This window comes from Lepidochelys kempii, chromosome 26 (assembly GCF_965140285.1).
Source record: "Lepidochelys kempii isolate rLepKem1 chromosome 26, rLepKem1.hap1, whole genome shotgun sequence".
Lineage (NCBI taxonomy): Eukaryota > Metazoa > Chordata > Testudines > Cheloniidae > Lepidochelys > Lepidochelys kempii.
The window spans coordinates 1,465,640-1,486,784 of NC_136405.1; the positions used below are offsets into that span (position 1 = coordinate 1,465,640).

Here is a 21,145-nt window from a genome sequence, read left to right on the forward strand (position 1 = left end):
AAAACACATCTGGGTGGCTTAGGTCTGGGCAGGGGACAGACAGCTGTGGCTGGCCCAGGGCTCCTCTGGGCAGGTGGCGGGGGGGGGCTCAGGGCTTCGGCTGGCCCAGAGCTCCTCTGAACAAGCGGGGGGGCGCAGGGGAAGCACTCTGGGTTTTGGCCAGCCTGGGGCTCCTCCAGGCAGGTGGGGGGTGGGGGTCCATGGGGCTACAGCCAGCCCGGGGCTCCTCCAACCACAGGGGTGGGGTGCTCGGGGATTCTCTGGGCCGGGGGCTTGTGGCTCCAGGCGCAGGGGGTCTTGGGGGTCCAGCTGCTGGGAGGGGAGCATGGGCAGAAGGGGTGGAGTGGGGGTAGCCTCCCCAAAGGGGGGCTCCACCTGCTGCCCATGCCCCCACTGCTCACCTCCTCACCCCCCGCCCGCCTCCTGTGTCCCTCCTCACTCCACCCCACTCCCCTGCCACAGACACCCCCCTGCCCGCCTTGTCTCTCCCCTGCTTGCAGCCAGACCCACCCTGCCCACCTCATCACCCTGCTGCTGGCTCGCTGCTTGCCTCCTCACCCCCTCAGCCTCCCCGCTGCTCGCCTCCTCACTCCCCCACTCACAGCCAGCCCACCTGCCCATCTCCTCACCCTGCTGCTGGCTTGCCACTCACCTCTTCAGTCCCCCGCCAGACCCCTCCGCCTGCTGCTCACCTCGCCACTCGCCTTCTCATCCCCTTCCTCACCGCCTCACCTTGCTCCTTAAGCGTTGTGTGTCCCACCTGTGTCTCCAGAGAGGCCGCACATGCAGGAACAACAGGGGCGAAGGGGACGGGATGAGGGAAACCCCTGGTGTCCGCATTTGAGAAACCGTGCACTAGTTCACATCCGATGAAGTGAGCTGTAGCTCACGAAAGCTCATGCTCAAATAAATTGGTGAGTCTCTAAGGTGCCACAAGTCCTCCTTTTCTTTTTGCGAATACAGACTAACACGGCTGTTACTCTGAAACCAGTGCACTAGCTGATCACAATAGTCTTCTGGCCTTAACATCTATGACTCTGTACTTGAATATCTTGGGTACCAGCCTAGAAGAGATACCAAGGACCCGCTGAAAGCCCCAAGTCACAGCAGGACTTGGGCTCTGAACACCCCAGCTGGGCCCTAGGATCAGGGTCCTGGGTGAATGCTACTGACCCAAGTCAAGCTGCTTTGCTTTGTGTGTGGATGGAAGGAGCTTGGGGCTGAAACCTGGATCACTGTACAGTGTAAAAAGAAAAGGAGTACTTGTGGCACCTTAGAGACTAACCAATTTATTTGAGCATGAGCTTTCGTGAGCTACAGCTCACTTCATCAGATGTTTACCGTGGAAACTGCAGCAGACTTTATATACACACAGAAATCATGAAACAATACCTCCTCCCACCCCACTGTCCTGCTGGTAATAGCTTATCTAAAGTGATCATCAGGTTGGGCCATTTCCAGCACAAATCCAGGTTTTCTCACCCTCCACCCCCCCACACAAATTCACTCTCCTGCTGGTGCTAGCCCATCCAAAGTGACAACTCTTTACATAATCAAGTCGGGCTATTTCCTGCATAGATCAAGGTTGTAGACACATCCTCAGGCAACAACCACTCCATTCACCCAGAGCTTGCGGCCTTTCCCCGCCCCCTCCTCACCCATTGGTCGCCAGGGCCGGGGGAGGAACCAATCTTGTTACCGTGTGCAGTAGTACCGCCCCTCTCCGCCAGCCAACCCAGCTTGCTTCATGCCTGTCGCTGATTGGCCGGTAATGTGCGGATCTATTGGTGGAGTGGGCTATTCGTCTCGAGATCCCGCCTCCTCGGAAACATTCAGGACTCCCATTGGCCGGGAGGAGGTAGGTTGCGCTCTCGCCGGTGTGGCCTAGCTGGCGTGGTTTCTGGCGGTGTTTCCTAGCAGCGCAGGCCGGGTGGGGGCGCCGGGGAGGCGGGCAGGGCGGGCACGATGGTGCCGGGGGTCGGGTGGCCGGTGAGTTACGTGCTGCTGTGCGGGCAAGCAGCGCTGCTGCTGGGGAACCTGCTGCTGCTGCAGGGCGTGTCCCGGAGCCACCAGCACAACGCGACCGGGGACCCCGGGGAGGCCGAGCCCGAGCAGCCCGCGGGCAGCCCGGCCCCGGCCTGTGACTACGGGGACCCGCAGGCGCCGCTTGTGCTCTGCACCTACCTGTGAGCGGGGGCGGGGGCAGGGGCTGCTGGGGGAGTGATGGGGGGGCAAAGTGGGGGGCGGGAGGAGTGGGGGGGCTGGGGGCGGAGGAGAAGGAGGAGGTTGGGGGGCAGAGGAAGAACAATGTGGGGTAAGGAGAGGGCTGGGGAATGATGTGGTGCTAAGGCAGGGAGCTGGGGCACAGCGGAAAGGGCAATGCGAGGAGCTGGTCTGGTGCTGAGAACAGGGTTATACTGGGCAAAGAGACTCCTGCATAGTGGTCAGCAGAAGGGGGCATTCAGAAAGGGATGACAAGTGACCGACTGGGATAGATGGGGTGATAACAGGAAATGGGGCACCTACAAGAACGGGTGACAGGGCTAGGTGAAGGGGAAGATAGAGGACCTCAACGTGATGTTTTCTCTTATAAATTACCTTATTCTCCCTCTCCCCCCACTTTTAACTGTGTGAACATGATGGGTTTTGATCATTTACAGGCCAGAGGAGTTCATTGAATGTGAGGATCCAGTAGACCATGTTGGAAATATTACTGCACAGCGAGAATTGGGTTACGGATGTGTTAAGGTGGGGTGAAAAAAGATGATTTTGTAACTTCTCAGAGAATATTCACACACTGGGGTGGTCTTGGATATCCATGGACCTTTAGCCTGAATGGAACTTCTCCTTAGAAGCAGCGGGTGGTTTGTAATAATTGCACACCAAAAGTGCTATGCCAGCATAAGGGAATAGAATACCTCCCCCAAGAGCTTTCTGCTGCAGCTCTGCAGCCAGTAGATTTGCGGATGTGCTTCTCCCTCACCCACAGAAGTTTATGGATTGTGGAAGTTCCCTCTCCTGGCAGAAGCAATATTCAGGACGTGAAAGGAAAAGGTTTCCAAGGCACTTGCTCCTCCTGATCATGGAACTCTTAGGGAAGACGTAAAGGTGCAGGGTCCACTTTTCTATCCCAAAAGCAGTTTTGTGAGGGTGAAAACTACTCTTTTCTTTCTCATCCCTCCACGGTAATCTGCTGTGCTTCCTATGGGGAAAGCAACAGCATTGAAGCACTTGAGGTTTTTCAGTTAGCTGATGTACAAGGTGATATATTGTGGACTGCTAGCCACTAGGGCACAGTTAAATCTTTAAAAAAGGAGTACTTGTGGCACCTTAGAGACTAAGCAATTTATTTGAGCATGAGCTTTCGTGAGCTACAGCTCACTTCATCGGATGCATACCGTGGAAACTGCAGCAGACTTTATATACACACAGAGAGCATGAAACAATACCTCCTCCCACCCCACTGTCCTGCTGGTAATAGCTTATCTAAAGTGATCATCAAGTTGGGCCATTTCCAGCACAAATCCAGGTTTTCTCACCCTCCATGCCCCCACACACAAACTCACTCTCCTGCTGGTAATAGCCCATCCAAAGTGACAACTCTCTACACAATGTGCATGATAATCAAGGTGGGCCATTTCCTGCACAAATCCAGGTTCTCTCACCCCCCTCCAAAAAACACACACACACAAACTCACTCTCCTGCTGGTAATCGCTCATCCAAAGTGACCACTCTCTTTACAATGTGCATGGTAATCAAGGTGGGCCATGTCCAGCACAAATCCAGGCTTTCTCACCCCCCCCCCTTTTTTTAAATCTTTGTCCACTGACAGAGAATTCACAGCGATATGAGTGTGTGGGGAGAAGCATAGAGTGTATGTTAATGAAACTTGCAGATCATACTAAACTCGGAGTTATAAACACCAGGGAGGACAAAAATAATGTAGTGACTGAACAAGACTGCAGGCATTTACTGAACCAACAATAAGTATTAGACACTTAGTACTGAGGGCCCTCTCCCCTTTTACTTTGTGATAAGAAAATATCCTTTTAACTGTCCTTTTTCTCCCTCCCTCAGGTAAATAATTTCTCAATTGTGTGTGTGATTTGTTTCCCCTCTGACAGTTTGGTGGCCAAGCCTATAGCGATGTAGACCACACTCCAGTGCAGTGCAAAGCACTAGATGGTATTGAGTGTGCAGATCCTCGGACTTTCCTACGAGGGAATAAACCATGTATAAAGTAAGGTTTATTTCCTTCAGAAATGTATTACATTTTGGAAGATAGGGTTGGTAGCTAAGACATCATTGTAACTTGCTGCTTCAACTATTGGCTGGGTTGTTGTAACTTTGTATGTATTTTTATCCTTCCTTTGCTTAATGGATTTTCTGCCTGCCTCAAGATACCGTGGGAACTCCTTTGTGTTTTATTAGACTGCATTGTTCATTGGCCCATAGTTTCATAAGAGTTATAATATGTAAATTCCCCAAAGTCCATTAGAGGGAGCTATACTGTAAAAATTGAGGCAGTTGACACAGCAAAGGCTCAAGTTTATGAAAGGGTGTCTTCTCCTTTCCTCAAATGAAACTGTATTTGAAGTTTTAATTTATTCATTCTTCATTTCTTGTAGGTATACTGGCCATTACTTTATAACCACTTTACTCTACTCCTTCTTCCTGGGTTGTTTTGGAGTGGATCGATTCTGCCTGGGCCATACAGGGACAGCAGTGGGAAAACTACTAACTCTTGGAGGACTTGGTATCTGGTGGTTTGTTGACCTTATTCTCCTTATTACTGGAGGGTTGATGCCTAGTGATGGCAGCAACTGGTGCACGACTTACTGAACAAAAAAATACTATTTGAGAATTGACAGCGGGAGAAGTTCATGTGGCATCTGTCCCTATACGACTGGTTACAATTGTTCTGCAGAGTCAGAACAGCCTGTTTTTCTGCATTTTTTTATTTTGTATAAATACATTCTGGATTTGCAAAGTGAATGCAGTTGCAGAACAATGCTATGCCTAACTTCTTTGTACATCCCCCAAATTTCATTTACAAAGAAAACTACTCACTGTATATTCTTCCTATTCATGGGGCAATTTTTTCTCCAGAATAACAGATTTGACACTGCAGTTAAGTATTGTACCTTTCCTTTGGATGTTCACTTTCATGCTAATGTTTCAAGATAGCATGTGCCAAAGTGCTCTTTTTAGCCTCTCCACTATAAAGTGTAGCTATTCCCATTACAGTAGATTTCAGAGGTTCATTGAATTATAGAAGTACACATGATGAAATTTTCCTTAAATGACAAACATCAGTGTGCTGTGGAAGTGATCATTTACTTAACGCAGTGATGTGCATAAATGGGAGAAGCTTTGAGCAGCACAACTTTGTAACTTTTTGAACATTGGTTCCTAGGTCTTATACACTGCATTGTACAAGAATACTTTAGAGCCCTGAACCTTCTCGCCTTCGTAAAAGGCGCAGCATCTACAAGCACAGAAAGTCAAGCAAATGTCTTAAAATAAAAAGTATGTGGAAAAACAGGTGCTGCTGCACTATCTTAGTTGCTGTAGTGGGTGTCAGTCTGTTCAACCTTCTCTGCAAAGCTCCACTCGCCATAGTTTGTTTCATTAGCTGTAGGGTAAAAATAGCTAAGGAGACTGTGTGTGGGTAGTTGGACTGAAATTAACTATTAAAGCTACTGGAATTCAAGGGAGGAAGTGAGGTCATTGGTATATGTGAATGAATTTGCTGTGCTTTTGACTTGTGCTAAACAAGGTGAAGGAAAGGTAGAACAACTGTAAAGTAAGTTATAGAAATCTACTGCACAAATACAAGCACTGATTTGTAAATTTTGGCTAGGGTCACATTCACCAACTGCAGTGGTAACAGGAACTTTTGGCAGTGATTTCTCGGGGAAGCTGAAGCAGGTTTTCTAGGCAAGTGTGTGTTCCGAAGACAGCTGTAGAATTCCACTTATTTTCCAGGAGTGGAGGGGAAGGGGAGGAATATACTAGGGCCAAAAAGAAAAGGAGTATTTGTGGCACCTTAGAGGCTAACATTTTTTTGAGCATAAGCTTTCGTGAGCTACAGCTTATTTATCTGATGCTCAAATAAATTTGTTCGTTTCTAAGATGCCACAAGTACTCCTTTTCTTTTTGCAAATACAGACTAACATGGCTGCTACTCTGAATACTAGGGACAGTATAGCTAAGGGCCAAGTCCAGGTTTCTCTTCAGGATATTTGTAAGATAGTGCAAGTGGAAAAGAACATATCTTCCCCGCTGTAGCTCTGTTCTAAAAGGCAGTATCTCTAGCAACCTGTATGCTTAGTTAAAAACATGTATGTTAAAGGTTCACAGCAGTGTAATACACAAATATACCACAAGTGTAATTTTGAGGAGGAATGGGGAGGAGGGTACAACTGGTGGAGGAGTAACGGTAAGGCAGGGGTGGTAGGAGGACCACCACAGCAGAAACTAAGAACACAAAAACAAGCGAGGGAGACGTGAGGTAGCATTAAAGAATGTATGTAAATGGAATCTGGGCATTTTAGTAGTACAGGAACCACTGGTCCAGTCTCTGAAAAGCATTCCCACATCTGTGTTTTTACGATAGTCCACCATTATGACCTCACACAGAGTAGCTGATATTTTCAAACGTCCATTCACACCTTGGGAGTCAAACATTTTTCCCTCATGCTTTATCAAGGGAGCGTGGTCACAGTTTCCAAGAGTGACAGTAACTTGAGGCTGCCTGTGGTTTTGATAGAGAGTGAAGGGGCCTGACTGCCAGGGAGCATGTGCCCAGCACTTTCTGAAAATCAGGCTGTTTCTGAGCACCCAAAAAATTAAAGCACCTAAAAATTTCAGCTCAGTCTTAAAGCTTCAGAAACAAGGAAACAGCTAAACTCTTAGCTATGGATGCACTATACATGTGGAAAACTTATCTCCTGGAAAGTGCTATTTTTCCAAAGTCAGTTTTTTATATCCACAAAATGCTACAGAAAAGCAGATCTAGAACAAGTGGTAGCTAACTTTCAGCAAAAGCTCCAAAATTCATTCAAGTCCCTTTGACTTCAGCCAGAATTTGACCAGGCCCCACATTCTCAGTAATAGGCGATCTGCACTTAACTTCAATAGTATTTCAAGTTTAGACAATAGAGTTAGCTTTGTCCACATTCTGGACTAAAACCCAGTATTTTTTGGCTAGCTTTAAATATGGAAAAGGAGGGGGGAAAAAAAACATACTTCAGTAGTCACTTTCAAAAATTGTTTGAAGTAAAATACACTGGAAAAAATCAGTTTGCTTTCTCTTAGAATTTAAAAAAAATCCTACTTATGTCTAAATACTGCTTTCTGGACCACCTGTGAAAGTTTTCCCTACATTATACTAGAAAAAACTGCGTACAGCATAAGCTTTGTCTTAAGCCACATAGTGCAGGTCTGACTTTGTTTAATTAAACTATTTCTGATGGAAGTCAGCCTTTAATCAATTTCATCTGGAATTATATTCAAGATCACATCTTCATTTCCTCGATGAACCACAATTGAAAGAACATCATTGTTTTTAACAGCTTCACTTACATCCTCTGTCAAGGTGACTGTTTTTCCATTAATGCTGATAATCACATCACCATCTCTCATGCCAGAGCTGCAACAAAGAAACCAGAGGACTTTGAATCAGATGATAAAGCAGGGAGTAAGCTCCAGAACCTAATCACCTCCTGCCTTCATCACAATGCTGAAATCTATGTAAAAGGCCAGTGCTGTCTGTGTAAAGATACGCCTCAAAATAGGTCTTGAATACAGGTGGTGTCTACATAATTAAGGACTTTAAAATTCAACAAGGGCAACTTAAGTCAGTCCACTACTCTAGAGGTAGCCACTGTAAATTAATTCAGATAATCTAGTTATTAGAATTACACACAAACAGTATCACTATGTAACTAACGCAGTCATCAACTTCTGCATACAAGAGAAGAGGGAGAAGAAAACACCTGTAATAGAAAACTCTCCATGCAAGGAGAATCTGCTATGTGCTGATTCTTGCTTGTGCAGATTGCCCACACTTATCTCAGGGACTCCAAAATTCCTCCCTTCTAGAGTGTATGCAGCATTCACAGGCTTGCATAGTTCACACCCCAGCTTCTAACCATCTATATCCAAATGTCAGCGTTATTGTCTCAGAACTACAGCATATTTCCTTGAATGATCATTTATCTTTTTAGCATACACATTGGGGATGGGTTTATTAGAGTCACTGGGCTAGCCCCAAGCTGCTAGATATGATGCAATACAACCCTCAGAAAAGGCCCTACTACATAGAAACAAGGCATGCAAAGAGCTGTTGGTTGTTAACTAGGTACCTATTCAGTGTACTCAGCAGGACTCAAAACAATAGAGAGCTGCATTGTGGTATTAAGTACCACTATGCAGGGGGACAAGAAATTTTAACCAAGGTTCCAATTTTTACTAATTAAGTTAATGGAAGTTTTGACAGACGTGTACACCCAAAGAGGTACCTGCTGGAAAGGGAAGCAAGAGGGGGAGCAGTCCTTTTAGTTATAGGTGATCTGAATTGTCTACCATGGAGCATGACTCCACTGTAGGACCACCCATGCCCCAGTTCAGTGATAGACGTCAGAAAACAAAGCTGGTTCACTTGAGCTCGGCCTTCTTATGAAGAGGTAGAATGCTCAGCTCCACAGTCAGACTCATTAGCTCTGGGCATCAGCCTTCACTGGAGTCACAGGACCAGGGGGAAGTGGAGAAGGATGCATAGGAAACACTATCAAACTGGGACTGTGGATGAACTTCTTAAACAAAAACAAAAAAACCACACACACCCCCAACAGATGGCTGGGTTTATTCTCTTGAGTTTTAGCATGGGACAGGTCTGGTGTCTAATATTCTCCCTTCCTTCACCCCCAGCACTGTTCTAATATAAACATAGTCTTAGAGAAAAGACTAAAATTGTAATGTGACATACACACAAAATGGGGAAGCTTTCTGACACATATGCTGTAAACACTCTCAGTCAAGTAAAAATGGGAAAGGAAACTACAGTACAAATCACACAGATCCCAAAAGTCAGACATCAATACACATGCAAGAAGTTCAGCAATTTTTAATGTGAAATAAAACACTACAAACCTTGGAAGAGTTCCAAATTGCAGACCTTATTGTTTAGCAGGCTAAATTCTGCATTAGCTACTACTGTTGACTTAAATGGGAATACACATGGAATCTTAATCAGCCTAGAATTTTGCCCATCATATTTAAATCCTGTGGTTTCCTGTACTAACTTAATATTTCTGGGGAAGTGGGTTCAAATCTCATTTAGGTCATAGGTGATCTGAGCTTGGCAGTCTTGAACTAGTCCCCTGGTGGTAGGGTAGATGTTCACATCATAAAACCACCACACGGTTTAGTCCAGTGGAACAACTGGACTCACCAAAGACTTGTACTGAAGTAAATCATGTTGCAAGCCAAAAAACTAGGATATTGATAATGCAGATGGACCTATGCACACAGCTCTAACACCTGCCCACATTCAGGCTATAGCTGCTGCGAACAGAAAACCTGATCTTGCAAGCCTGCCTTATATGAGACTCCCATGGATTTCACTGGGATTTCTGGCATGTGGTGCAGACTCACCTCTCTCACTTACCTTCACAGACTATACCTGTTCTACAGTCAGAGGTATGATTGCAGCAAATATGCATACCATGCTGGCTTTCATTTAGCTAGATCAAAGCCAGTTTGAGTAACAGCAACAATGTGGCCATGGCAGTAAAGGCAGCCACAGAGGCTAGCTTCTCAATACATATCCAGGGTCCTGGGGCAGGTTGTTCTCAGGCTAGTTGGAGCTGGGCAACTACACTGCTATTGTTACTCGTATTCTAGATCAAAGCTAACACAGGTGTGCCGACACATGTTGTAATCACACCTCCCAATTGCAGTGTAGACGTGCCCAAAGAGGAAAGCAGTAGCATTCATGTGGTTTTTCTCCCCATTGTATATGGTATCAGTCTGCATGTGACTGATTCAGCACTCCCTTAGCAATTCTTCTTGAACTGAAACTTTGGAAGTCATTCTGCATTTCTGGTTTAAAGTACAACAGAATCTACTAGCCTTGACATCTAGACACTTAAGACTGGAAATAAGGCATGAATGGTGAGAGTAATTAACCATTGGAACAGTTTACAAAAGGTCATGGTAGATCTTCCATCACTGGCAACTTTTAAATCAAGTCTGTAAGTTTTTATAAATGATCTGCTCTAGGAATTATTTTGGGGAAGTTCCCTGGCCTGGGTTATACAGGAAATCAGACTAGATTATCATAATGGTCCCATCTGGCCTTAGAATCTATGAATTTATATGATTCTACTCTTCTGGTCTCAGCAATGCCCTGAACGCTGGCAGCATTCTGTAGTCAGGGTATACATGTATACATACAATATATAATTATAGCTCCAACGTCTTTGTTTTATGACTTACTGCTAGTGAGCACCACCCTCAGTCTGCTGGAGATTATAAGGATGAAAAAAGCTATGAAGAGTTAAACTATATAAATTCAACCCTTTTCTACTCAAGAACACGTTATACAAGTCTCAGTATTTCTAACAAAAATACAAAAAACCAATACATTTGATAAATCTGTCCTGATTTAAGGCACAATCCTCTACTCAGGCAAGTCTCCCATAGACAACAGCCAGAATTTTGCCCAAGTACAGAAAGCACAACAGGACCTTTCATCCCAAACACACCAAAATCATTTGGTCTTTCAGATTTGAAAATGCTCTAGGTATTTTTAGAACAAGGAGAGGGGGGAAGGAGAAATGGATTCTGACTTGAACTGATCTTGTACTTGTGATGGCCCCTCACAGAAAGCCATCCTGGTGTGGACTGTGTGAGTGAGCAAAATATCAGCCTCCATTTAGAGACCATAGCATTAAAGAAGGTTGTATAGATCTCTTACATGAACACTGCAACAGGAGCATTTGAGAGGCCCCTGCAATGCCCATGAAGAGGCAGACGGTGCAGCCTTCATCTTTAGGTTCTTACCTTGCAGCAGCAGTTCCTTGAATCACTTCAAAAACATAGACTCCGGAGTTCAGGTCCGGGAAATCTTTATCATAGATTTAAAGTTCACGGATGAGACTGAGAAAAGAAATCATGGTGGTAAAACTCTTCAAGTGAAATACTAATCAGCCCATTACTGCCTAATCCATTAGCTCGCAGAAGGCCGAGGAAAAACAGTGTCTTTTTTAATATTGCCAATTCAGAAATGGATCAGTATTATTCTCTCCTGGTATTGGGACAAGACGACCCAACAGATTTTAAACTGGCATAGCTATAAATGCACAAACATTCCTGTTTGTCCAGAAATGCAGACACTTAAAAAAATTCATCCTACAGCAAGGCTGTCAACATTCAGGGATGTTTTTTGAAAGCATAATTAATTGACGCAATGGCTTGCTGTCAGCAAGTCTCAATGCAAAGTCCTAAATACAAACAAACATTCACAATAACAACTGGATTCTTATGCTTGAAACAGTTTTTTTAACCCCTTTCAGACATACTATTTTTAAAGTTGTTTTAATAACAACCAGCACAGCATGGGGAAGAGATGGCCAGCCCTCTGTGGAGAAAGAAGTGGTTCGGGACTATTTAGAAATGCTGGACGAGCACAAGTCCATGGGGCTGGATGAGCTGCATCCAAGAGTACTAAAGGAGTTGGCGGATGTGACTGCAGAGCCATTGGCCATTATCTTTGAAAATTCATGGCGATTGGGGGAAGTCCCGGACGACTGGAAAAAGGCTAATGTAGTGCCCATCTTTAAAAAAGGGAAGAAGGAGGATTCTGGGAACTACAGGCCAGTCAGCCTCACCTCAGTCCCTGGAAAAATCATGGAGCAGGTCCTCAAGGAATCCATTCTGAAGCACTTAGAGGAGAGGAAAGTGATCAGGAACAGTCAGCATGGATTCACGAAGGGAAGGTCATGCCTGACTAATCTAATCGCCTTCTATGATGAGATTACTGGTTCTGTGGATGAAGGGAAAGCAGTGGATGTATTGTTTCTTGACTTTAGCAAGGGCTCCATGGGTAGTGATCAATGGCTCCATGTCTAGTTGGCAGCCGGTATCAAGCGGAGTGCCTCAAGGGTCGGTCCTGGGGCCGGTTTTGTTCAATATCTTCCTTAATGATCTGGAGGATGGTGTGGATTGCACCCTCAGCAAGTGTGCAGATGACACTGAACTGGGAGGAGAGGTAGATACGCTGGAGGGGAGGGATAGGATACAAAGGGCTCGACAAATTAGAGGATTGGGCCAAAAGAAATCTGATGAGGTTCAATAAGGACAAGTGCAGAGTCCTGCACTTAGGACGGAAGAATCCAATGCACAGCTACAGACTAGGGACCGAATGGCTAGGCAGCAGTTCTGCGGAAAAGGACCTAGGGGTGACAGTGGACGAGAAGCTGGATATGAGTCAGCAGTGTGCCCTTGTTGCCAAGAAGGCCAATGGCATTTTGGGATGTATAAGTAGGGACATAGCGAGCAGATCGAGGGGCACGATCGTTCCCCTCTATTCGACATTGGTTAGGCCTCATCTGGAGTACTGTGTCCAGTTTTAAGCCCCACACTACAAGAAGGATGTGGATAAATTGGAGAGAGTCCAGCGAAGGGCAACAAAAATGATTAGGGGTCTGGAACACATTAGTTATGAGGAGAGGCTGAGGGAACTGGGATTGTTTAGTCTGCGGAAGAGAAGAATGAGATGGGATTTGATAGCTGCTTTCAACTACCTGAGAGGTGGTTCCAAAGAGGATGGCTCTAGACTGTTCTCAGTGGTAGCAGATGACAGAACAAGGAGTAATGGTCTCAAGTTGCAGTGGGGGAGATTTAGGTTGGATATTAGGAAAAACCTTTTCACTAGGAGGGTGGTGAAACACTGGAATGCGTTACCTAAGGAGGTGGTGGAATCTCCTTCCTTAGACGTTTTTAAGGTCAGGCTTGATAAAGTCCTGGCTGGGATGATTTAGTTGGGGATTGGTCCTGCTTTGAGCAGGGGGTTGGACTAGATGACCTCCTGAGGTCCCTTCCAATCCTGATATTCTATGAAACTTATTATTTGGTGTCACTTTCCCCTCAGAGGTATGTTTGCAGTTTTCTAAACTGAATATCATGCTACTATTTCCTGCTGACGTTTGAAAGTTCCTTAGGACCCCGGTATCCCTCTGGATTCCCTTGTCACCTGCATAATCGCCATTATTATTAATACTGCTGCAGAACTCAGAGGCTCCAATCTAGATCATGACCTCATCTTTGGCATTGTACAGATGCCTGTGAGAACAGTGCCTGCCCCCAAAAGCTTGCCAACTAAGTGACTGAGGGTGTGGCTCAATCAATACATATACATACACACAAAGCAATTATATCTGTTCTATTATAAATAGATGAGGTGTTGGCTTAGCCTACCTGCATAGCACTGCATTGGAGCAAATTCCACTCTGTTAGAGGAAGTTCTATAAATGCACCAGAATCTCTCCAGCTCCCAGGAAGAGAGTTATGGCTGAACTACTTATTGACTATCTGCTAGGCTGTCTTGAGCCCTCTGTCCTTATAGTGAGGCTATGTCTTTGGGCTGGGGGGCGGGGTGGCGGGATGACACACCTGCACTAGTTTTGATTGAGCTAGCACAATAGCGTCTAGCTATGGTGGCGTGAGCAGTGGGAGGGGCTAGCCGCCCCTAGAATGTAGCTGGCCAAGTAGCTAGGCACAGACTCAGGGCTGTTAACCCATCCGGCTGCTTGTGTCACCAGAGCTACGTTCTGTTTTTATTATGTTGGCTCAATCAAAGCTGGTGCAGGTACGTCTCCTCGAGCTGGGAACACCCCCCCACCTCAAACAATAGACAGTGTGAGAGACTGCATGAAAGCTGGTGACAAGTGCAGAAAATAAAGCTTACTTAAAAGTCAGGGGAAGCATTCGGAATCCCATGTATTTCTTCTTGGGTCGAATCGTCCCTAGAAGGACAGAGTCAACATTCATGAAATCAAGTAAGACACAGCACAACCGTACCTCCAGAAACATCAGGCATTTGCTTGGAATGTCCAAGGGGAAAAGGGGGTTTTAGGAGCTGACAAAACAGCTCCAATTTTAAAATTCTGTGGGGTGATTGTTATCCTTCTAAAAGTTACTCTCACAATGTTAAATAGAAAAGCCACATTTATGGTATAGTTTAAGTTTGCTCAAATGTTTACATCAGAAAATGGAACTATGGGCCCACTGACGCCACGAGAACGGGGAACAGCTATGTTCTTCCACGGACTTCAATGGGCTTTGGATCAGAGCCTTCAACAGCAAACCTCACCCTGACGGGCCTCGGGAACAGGGCTGTGACTGGACACGCACATATGTGTCGGTCACAGGAGATGCACAGTAGTAGAGGCTGCTTATAGGGACAGAGAGCGGGATTCTGACATCTCTTTACAAGTCTCTGTGAAGGCTGTCACTGTCCACCTGTGAATGGACTGATGGAAGGAGGTTTCTGGCAGTTCCAGCTGTGACTCACTCATACACTCACACAGTGAGAAATTTTATCCATGTAGATGAGTCAATGAGCTAATAAAAAAATATAAATCCTAGAACTAGCAAGTGAGGTTGCTCTTTGCATGTTACATGAGATGGAAACTCCTCAAGAATGGGACAGAGGCACAGAGCATAAGTGGAGGGAGTGGCTTGGTCGGGTGACTCTAAACTAACATGCTTGTGAGGAACCTGCAGAATTCAGCGTGCAAAAGGTGCCTAATTCTACTAGAATGAGGGCCAGGTTAAACACCAGCCACTAAGAGAGCATCATATCTCACTGCAGCACAGAGAGTACCCAACAGGCAGTAGGGGGTTGCAATTTTACCTTTATTCCCATTTCCCACAGATGTCCCGCACGGCGATCTCTCCAGAAAGAGTCCTCACTTAGCCCCCTCTCCTTCATTCCCCTAATGCAGCTGCCTCCTCCTTACCATTCCCAATGCTGAATACAGACTGTGAAGAGAGGGGTTCCCTCCCTGCCTCCACCTGTAGGGCACAGCATGATGTCTAAGCAGCCTGGGAGCACTGTATAGAAGGGAGGTATCCAAACACCCCTCAGTACGTTGTGTCAATTACCAAGCTGAGCTGGGAGCTCAGCTCCACGGTGGCAGCACAGCATGCTATCCCGTCACTCCACCCCAGACTCTGATCGTAAGTTAGCAGGTTTGTGAACAGTGACCCGAGTGCTTTTATTCCAAGGTCTCCATTCCCAAGGAGATTAGACAGCATCACAAAAGGTCTCATCATCTGCTGAACACAACACTCCTACCTTTCATCTGCTGGTCGTGAGATTCTTCTAGGAACTGACGGACTCGGTCAGAGGGGATTGCAAAGGAAATGCAAGCCATTACCTTCAGTGTATTTATCCCTACAACTTCACCATCCTGTTACAGAGAACGTAGCAAGAGTAACCAGGCCTGGCTTATACAACACCTCTTACTGGGACACTTTTGGTGCAAGGTTTGCAAGAGCCAACAATGCACCATGCTACAGGGGTGGCAAACACTTTCACAGCAAAATTGACTCAGTGCTGGCCAGAATGGCATTGGAAAATTAGTCGATCATATGACCATAGGGACATATAAAGGGACCAGAGTAAAGCTATCTACACTGCTGAGTTTGTTAACACTACTGACAGTGACACAAGTGCAAGGGAAGAGTAACTAACCCCGTTTCCCCCACCATTTAATTCCAATTAGTGAATACAAATGTACAATTATAAAGACTCCAACCTGAAAATAAAGTGAGGAGAGACTCAGATCCAAGGACCCCGGAACACCTAAACACTGGGCTTTGGGAAGTCTGAATACAGATCGTTAGGGTAAGTGGAAACCATGGTATTAGCAAGTTCAGAATGGTATAACCAGAGTCCAGACCCCCAGCAAAGTGTTTGATGCAGCCTAGCTGGAATCTTACGCTAGCAAACCATGTGGCTGCAGTAAGAACGCAGTGGAGTGCTAATCCTTTCCATGTCTTCGCCCTGCCGTTTACAGGGGAGCCATTCTTTCTGCCTTATTAGCACCCAGGATCTCATCCTGCAGAGTGACAGACAAGTTCTACTCAGTTAATGGGAGTTGTGGGTGCTCAGCATCTGGCAGGACCGAACGCATGTGGAGTACCACAACAGCATCCTGCCATTGCTTGTACACACCAAGAAAGGTGACGGTATTTGAAGCGGAAAGTTTGCAGGTTGTGTTAGTTACAAAGGCTGCCATGGTTCAGAGGGTGCAGTCTGTCAGCTGTGTATTAAGCACATTCAGGGCCAGATTTTCTAAACAGCTCAGCACATGGCCGCAGTTGTCACAATCAACCTCAGCCTGGACCAGTCCACACAAGAGATCCACTTCCTGGACACTACGGTACTAATAAACGATGGTCATATAAACACCACCCTATACGGGAAACCTACTGACCACTATGCCTACGTACATGCCTCCAGGTTTCATCCAGACCACACCACACAATCCATCGTCTACAGCCAAGCTCTACGATACAACCGCATTTGCTCCAACCCCTCAGACAGAGGCAAACACCTACAAGATCTCTATCAAGTACTCTTACAACTACAGTACCCACCTGCTGAAGTGAAGAAACAGATTGACAGAGCCAGAAGAGTACCCGGAAGTCACCTACTACAGGACAGGCCCAACAAAGAAAATAACAGAACGCCACTAGCCATCACCTTCAGCCCCCAACTAAAACCTCTCCAACGCATCATCAAGGATCTATCCTGAAGGATGACCCATCACTCTCACAAATCTTGGGAGACAGGCCAGTCCTTGCCTACAGACAGCCCCCCAACCTGAAGCAAATACTCACCAGCAACCACACAACAGAACCACTAACCCAGGCACCTATCCTTGCAACAAAGCCCGTTGCCAACTGTGTCCACATATCTATTCAGGGGACACCATCACAGGGCCTAATCACATCAGCCACGCTATCAGAGGCTCGTTCACCTGCACATCCACCAATGTGATATATGCATCATGTGCCAGCAATGCCCCTCCGCCATGTACATTGGCCAAACTGGACCATCTCTACGTAAAAGAATAAATGGACACAAATCAGATGTCAAGAATTATAACATTCAAAAACCAGTCGGAGAACACTTCAATCTCTCTGGTCACTCCATTACAGACCTAAAAGTCACAATATTACAACAAAAAGACTTCAAAAACAGACTCCAATGAGAGACTGCTGAATTGGAATTAATTTGCAAACTGGATACAATTAACTTAGGCTTGAAAAGAGACTGGGAGTGGATGAGTCATTACACAAAGTAAAACTACTGCCCCATGTTTATTTCGCCCCCCTCCCCCCCACACACTGTTCCTCAGACGTTCTTGTCAGCTGCTGGAAATGGCCCACCTCGATTATCTCTACAAAAGGTTTTCTCCCCCTTCTCCCCCCGGCTCTTCTGCTGGTATTAGCTCATCTTAAATGATCACTCTCCTTACAGTGTGTATGGTAACCCCCATTTTTTCATGTTCTGTGTGTATATAAATCTCCTCACTGTATTTTCCACTGAATGCATCCGTTGAAGTGAGCTGTAGCTCATGAAAGCTTATGCTCAAATAAATTGGTTAGTCTCTAAGGTGCCACAAGTACTCCTTTTCTTTTTGCGAATACAGACTAACACAGCTGCTACTCTGAAAGTTGTCACAATGGTCACTTCTGGGGGCTGAGCTCTTTAGTGTCCACTCTGTAGTGGGGATAGTGACAATGGAACAAATGAGGTACAGTAGTCAGATTCTGCTTTCTCACACTCTTCTGCCCATCGGTTCCCACAGGTGCTCCTTGAGTTTAGATGCAGAGAGTCTCCCCGGGATAGAATAATGTTTGTGATGGGTAGCTACATTTTCAAAAGCATTCCCAGATTAAGACAAGGGCTTTCTCAATATTTCAAATAGCAATAGCTCAGTTCAGTTCACTTAACTCCAGGGTGAAATAGACTCATGTGTGTTAGACTGTAAACTACAACACTAAATAAATGTAGAATCAAAAGGGGAATTTAAATTAGAATGGGCGGGGGGAGGTGGAAACCTGATTCTCTTCTTGCTTGCCACGTAATCCCACTAGATTAAATGGAGCTATCCCTGATTTATGACACTGTAGGTAGGGCTGGTGGAAAGTTTTCTGTTGAAACTGTTCTTCAAAACAGAAAATTGGATTTTCAATGAAACAAAGATTTTTCACAGAAGAGTCTATTTTCTGTGGAAAAAAAATCTTTTCACAAAGATTTTAGTCAAAATCTTTTGGTTTCCAGTTTATCAGTTACAATTCAGAAAGTTCTTTGGAACTTTTTGATGTAAATGAATAGGGGTTTTTTGGTCCAAACTTTTTGTAAAAAAAAAGTGAGACCAGGTTTAACTGTAAGTGAAAAGAGAATTCAGCCTTTATGGGGTTAACGACTTTGGGCTTTACTTCACATAATAATGCCATCATTTAAGTTACTTTATTCTACTAGCAGCTACAGTAAATAAAATAAAAGCCCACATAGGACGCTTGGCAATAAATAGGAAATTGAAAGGAACTTTAGAAATAGGCAAAGATTGGCAGCGAGGAGGAAAACTTACCAAGTTCACCAAGGGCCCACCTGAATTTCCATACTGCAAGAGAACACAATTGGAGAGGACATTAGTCACATTAAGGCCACCACTCCCTGACAAAATTTGCTGGAGTCTGAGGAAGGCACTTTTGTATTGAAATAACCCCGATACCCATAATTTGCTGGGGGATTATTAGGGAGAGTTCTAGACATCAGTGAGAAAATACCCCAGTGTGTAAGGGTGCAGAATAGTTTAGGAACTACAAGGCATACGAACATGAGCCTTCCCTTCTTGCAAGAAACTCCTCCCCCTTGGCAGCTGCACATAGGAACAGTCAGGCCAAAGGCCCTTCTGGGCATCCTTGCCAGGAAGCATAACCCCTTATCCACAGGTAAATGAGTCCTGAAGGCATCAGACCCTTTAGCAAGGTCATTGTGCAGGTCGAGTCTCTTTACTGATGAAAAGATCTCACAGAACTGACAGGCTATGGGAGGGCCTTGGTCAAATTTGCTGCACAAAGATGGTTGCATCTAACTCCCATTCATGTCAGTCACTCATGAGCCATCCCCCAATGAGAAGCACAGACTATAGCTCCAAGACACATTTAGGGGGATAATGGAGTCTGTGTGCATTGCAGCAGTTGCGTGGCCTGGACTCCACTTAATGGCAGTGAGGGAAGCGAAAGCCATGCTCAACACTTCCCTAATGCTCCTTTCCCCCATAAGCCACTGTTGTGGTTAGCACAGAGGTGGGCAGACTACGGCCCGCAAGACCCTCCTGCCCGGCTCCTGACCCTGGGGGCTGGCCCCCAGCCCCTCCCCTTCTGTTTCCCCCTCCCCCGCAGCCAGCGCAAGGCTCTGGGCGGCAGGGCTGCAAGCTCTTGCTGGGCCGCGCAGCTGCAGAGCTGCAGCCTGTCCTGGTGCTCTGGGCAGCGCGGTGGGTGGCTGGCTCCAGCTGAGCGCGCGGCTGCCTGACCTGGTGCTCTGGGCAGCCCGGTGGGTGGCTGGCTCCAGCCGAGCGCGCGGCTGCCTGACCTGGTGCTCTGGGCAGTGCGGTGGGTGGCTGGCTCCAGCCGAGCGCGCGGCTGCCTGACCTGGTGCTCTGGACAGCACAGCTGTAGCGATGCCAGCCACTAGTGCTCCAGGCAGCAGGGGGCGTTAGATAGAGGGCAGGGGAATTTGGGGTGGTGGGCAGGGGTGTGGATACGGGTTGGGGTGGTCAGACAGCAAGGAACAGGTGGGGTTGAACTGGGGCAGAGGTCCCGGGGTGGGGGCAGTCAGGAATGAGAGGAGGGGTTAGATGGGGCCATCAGGAGCAGGGGTTCCAGGGGCAGTCAGGGGACAGGGAGGGGTGGAGGGGCCAAGCCACACCTGGCTGTTTGGGGCAGCACAGCCTCCCCTAACCGGCCCTCCATACAATTTTGGAAACCCAATGTGGCATCTGTCTGAATGTATGCCATGTCAGAGTCCTTCAGGCCAAGCTCCTTGCTGCCTCTCTGAGTGCTGCTGACAATTGCTGTCGTTACGGTGTTTTGTAAGGAGAAGGGACTACCCAGCGCCACCACAAACTCCCCAGGCCGGAGGTCAGAGGATCTTCCCAGCAGTAGTACAGAGAGGGTAGTCTGGGGAGGAGGCAGAACAATGAAACTGGTCACCTACTGCTAGACACTGATTCCTTAGACTAGTACAGAAGCCCACAGGCTCCAGGAGAGGGAGTTTGCTCTGCTGCCTACAGAGTAGATACTCAAGTGTTATTAAACACTCTGAAGTTCAGGATTCCTAGGTTTAATCACTGAATGCTGACATGAAGGAGAGGTCTTCATACGGCAGGGTTCATTCAGATCAGCACATACTTTGAATCCTTGAGGGCATGTTATCTAAGGGCTAATTGCTCCTGGCACATGAGTGTATAGGAGGCAGCAAATAGCGATTGGATACCAGGATGTCAAAAGAAACTCTGAAACCTATTCGGTTGAAATCTAACAGCCGTGTTAGTCTGTATTCGCTAAAAGAAAAGGAGGACTTATGGCACCTTAGAGACTAACAAATTTATTTGAGCATAAGCTTTCGTGAGCTACAGCTCACTTCATCGGATGCAGGGAATCTGTCACTCTCACCTAGGGAGCATTAGGAAATTCTTTCAAAGACTTCCCGCTAGCAAAATATGTGAGGTGGGGCCTAATGGAGGAAATGGAGCAATGGGATTGGACCCATTGAGGGTCACAATTTTTTGGAAATTGTCCACAGAATGTCTTTTTACCCATCTAAACCTATGTTTGTACTTGCGAATTGAGTAGACCTGCCTCTGATCCGTGCTGTCCTATAGGTACGTGTGCTAGGAGTATTTCCATGTTATTAGTGAGAAGGCAAGTATTTGGTTGAAAAAAGAAAAGGAGTACTTGTGGCACCTTAGAGACTAACCAATTTATTTGAGCATAAGCTTTCGTGAGCTACAGCTCACTTCATCGGATGCTGTAGCTCATGAAAGCTTATGC

At 46.3% G+C, this 21,145-nt stretch overlaps 1 protein-coding gene across 1 annotated transcript; it reads left to right on the plus strand.

Moving 5' to 3' along the window:
- The first annotated feature begins 1,920 nt into the window (after positions 1 to 1,920).
- On the plus strand, positions 1,921 to 5,565 carry TM2D2 (TM2 domain containing 2). Its single transcript, XM_073324969.2, has 4 exons — positions 1,921 to 2,186; positions 2,661 to 2,748; positions 4,126 to 4,241; positions 4,630 to 5,565. The coding sequence occupies exons 1-4, from the start codon at positions 1,966 to 1,968 to the stop codon at positions 4,841 to 4,843; spliced, it is 639 nt and encodes a 212-aa protein (XP_073181070.1). The 5' UTR covers positions 1,921 to 1,965; the 3' UTR covers positions 4,844 to 5,565.
- The last annotated feature ends 15,580 nt before the right edge of the window (positions 5,566 to 21,145 follow it).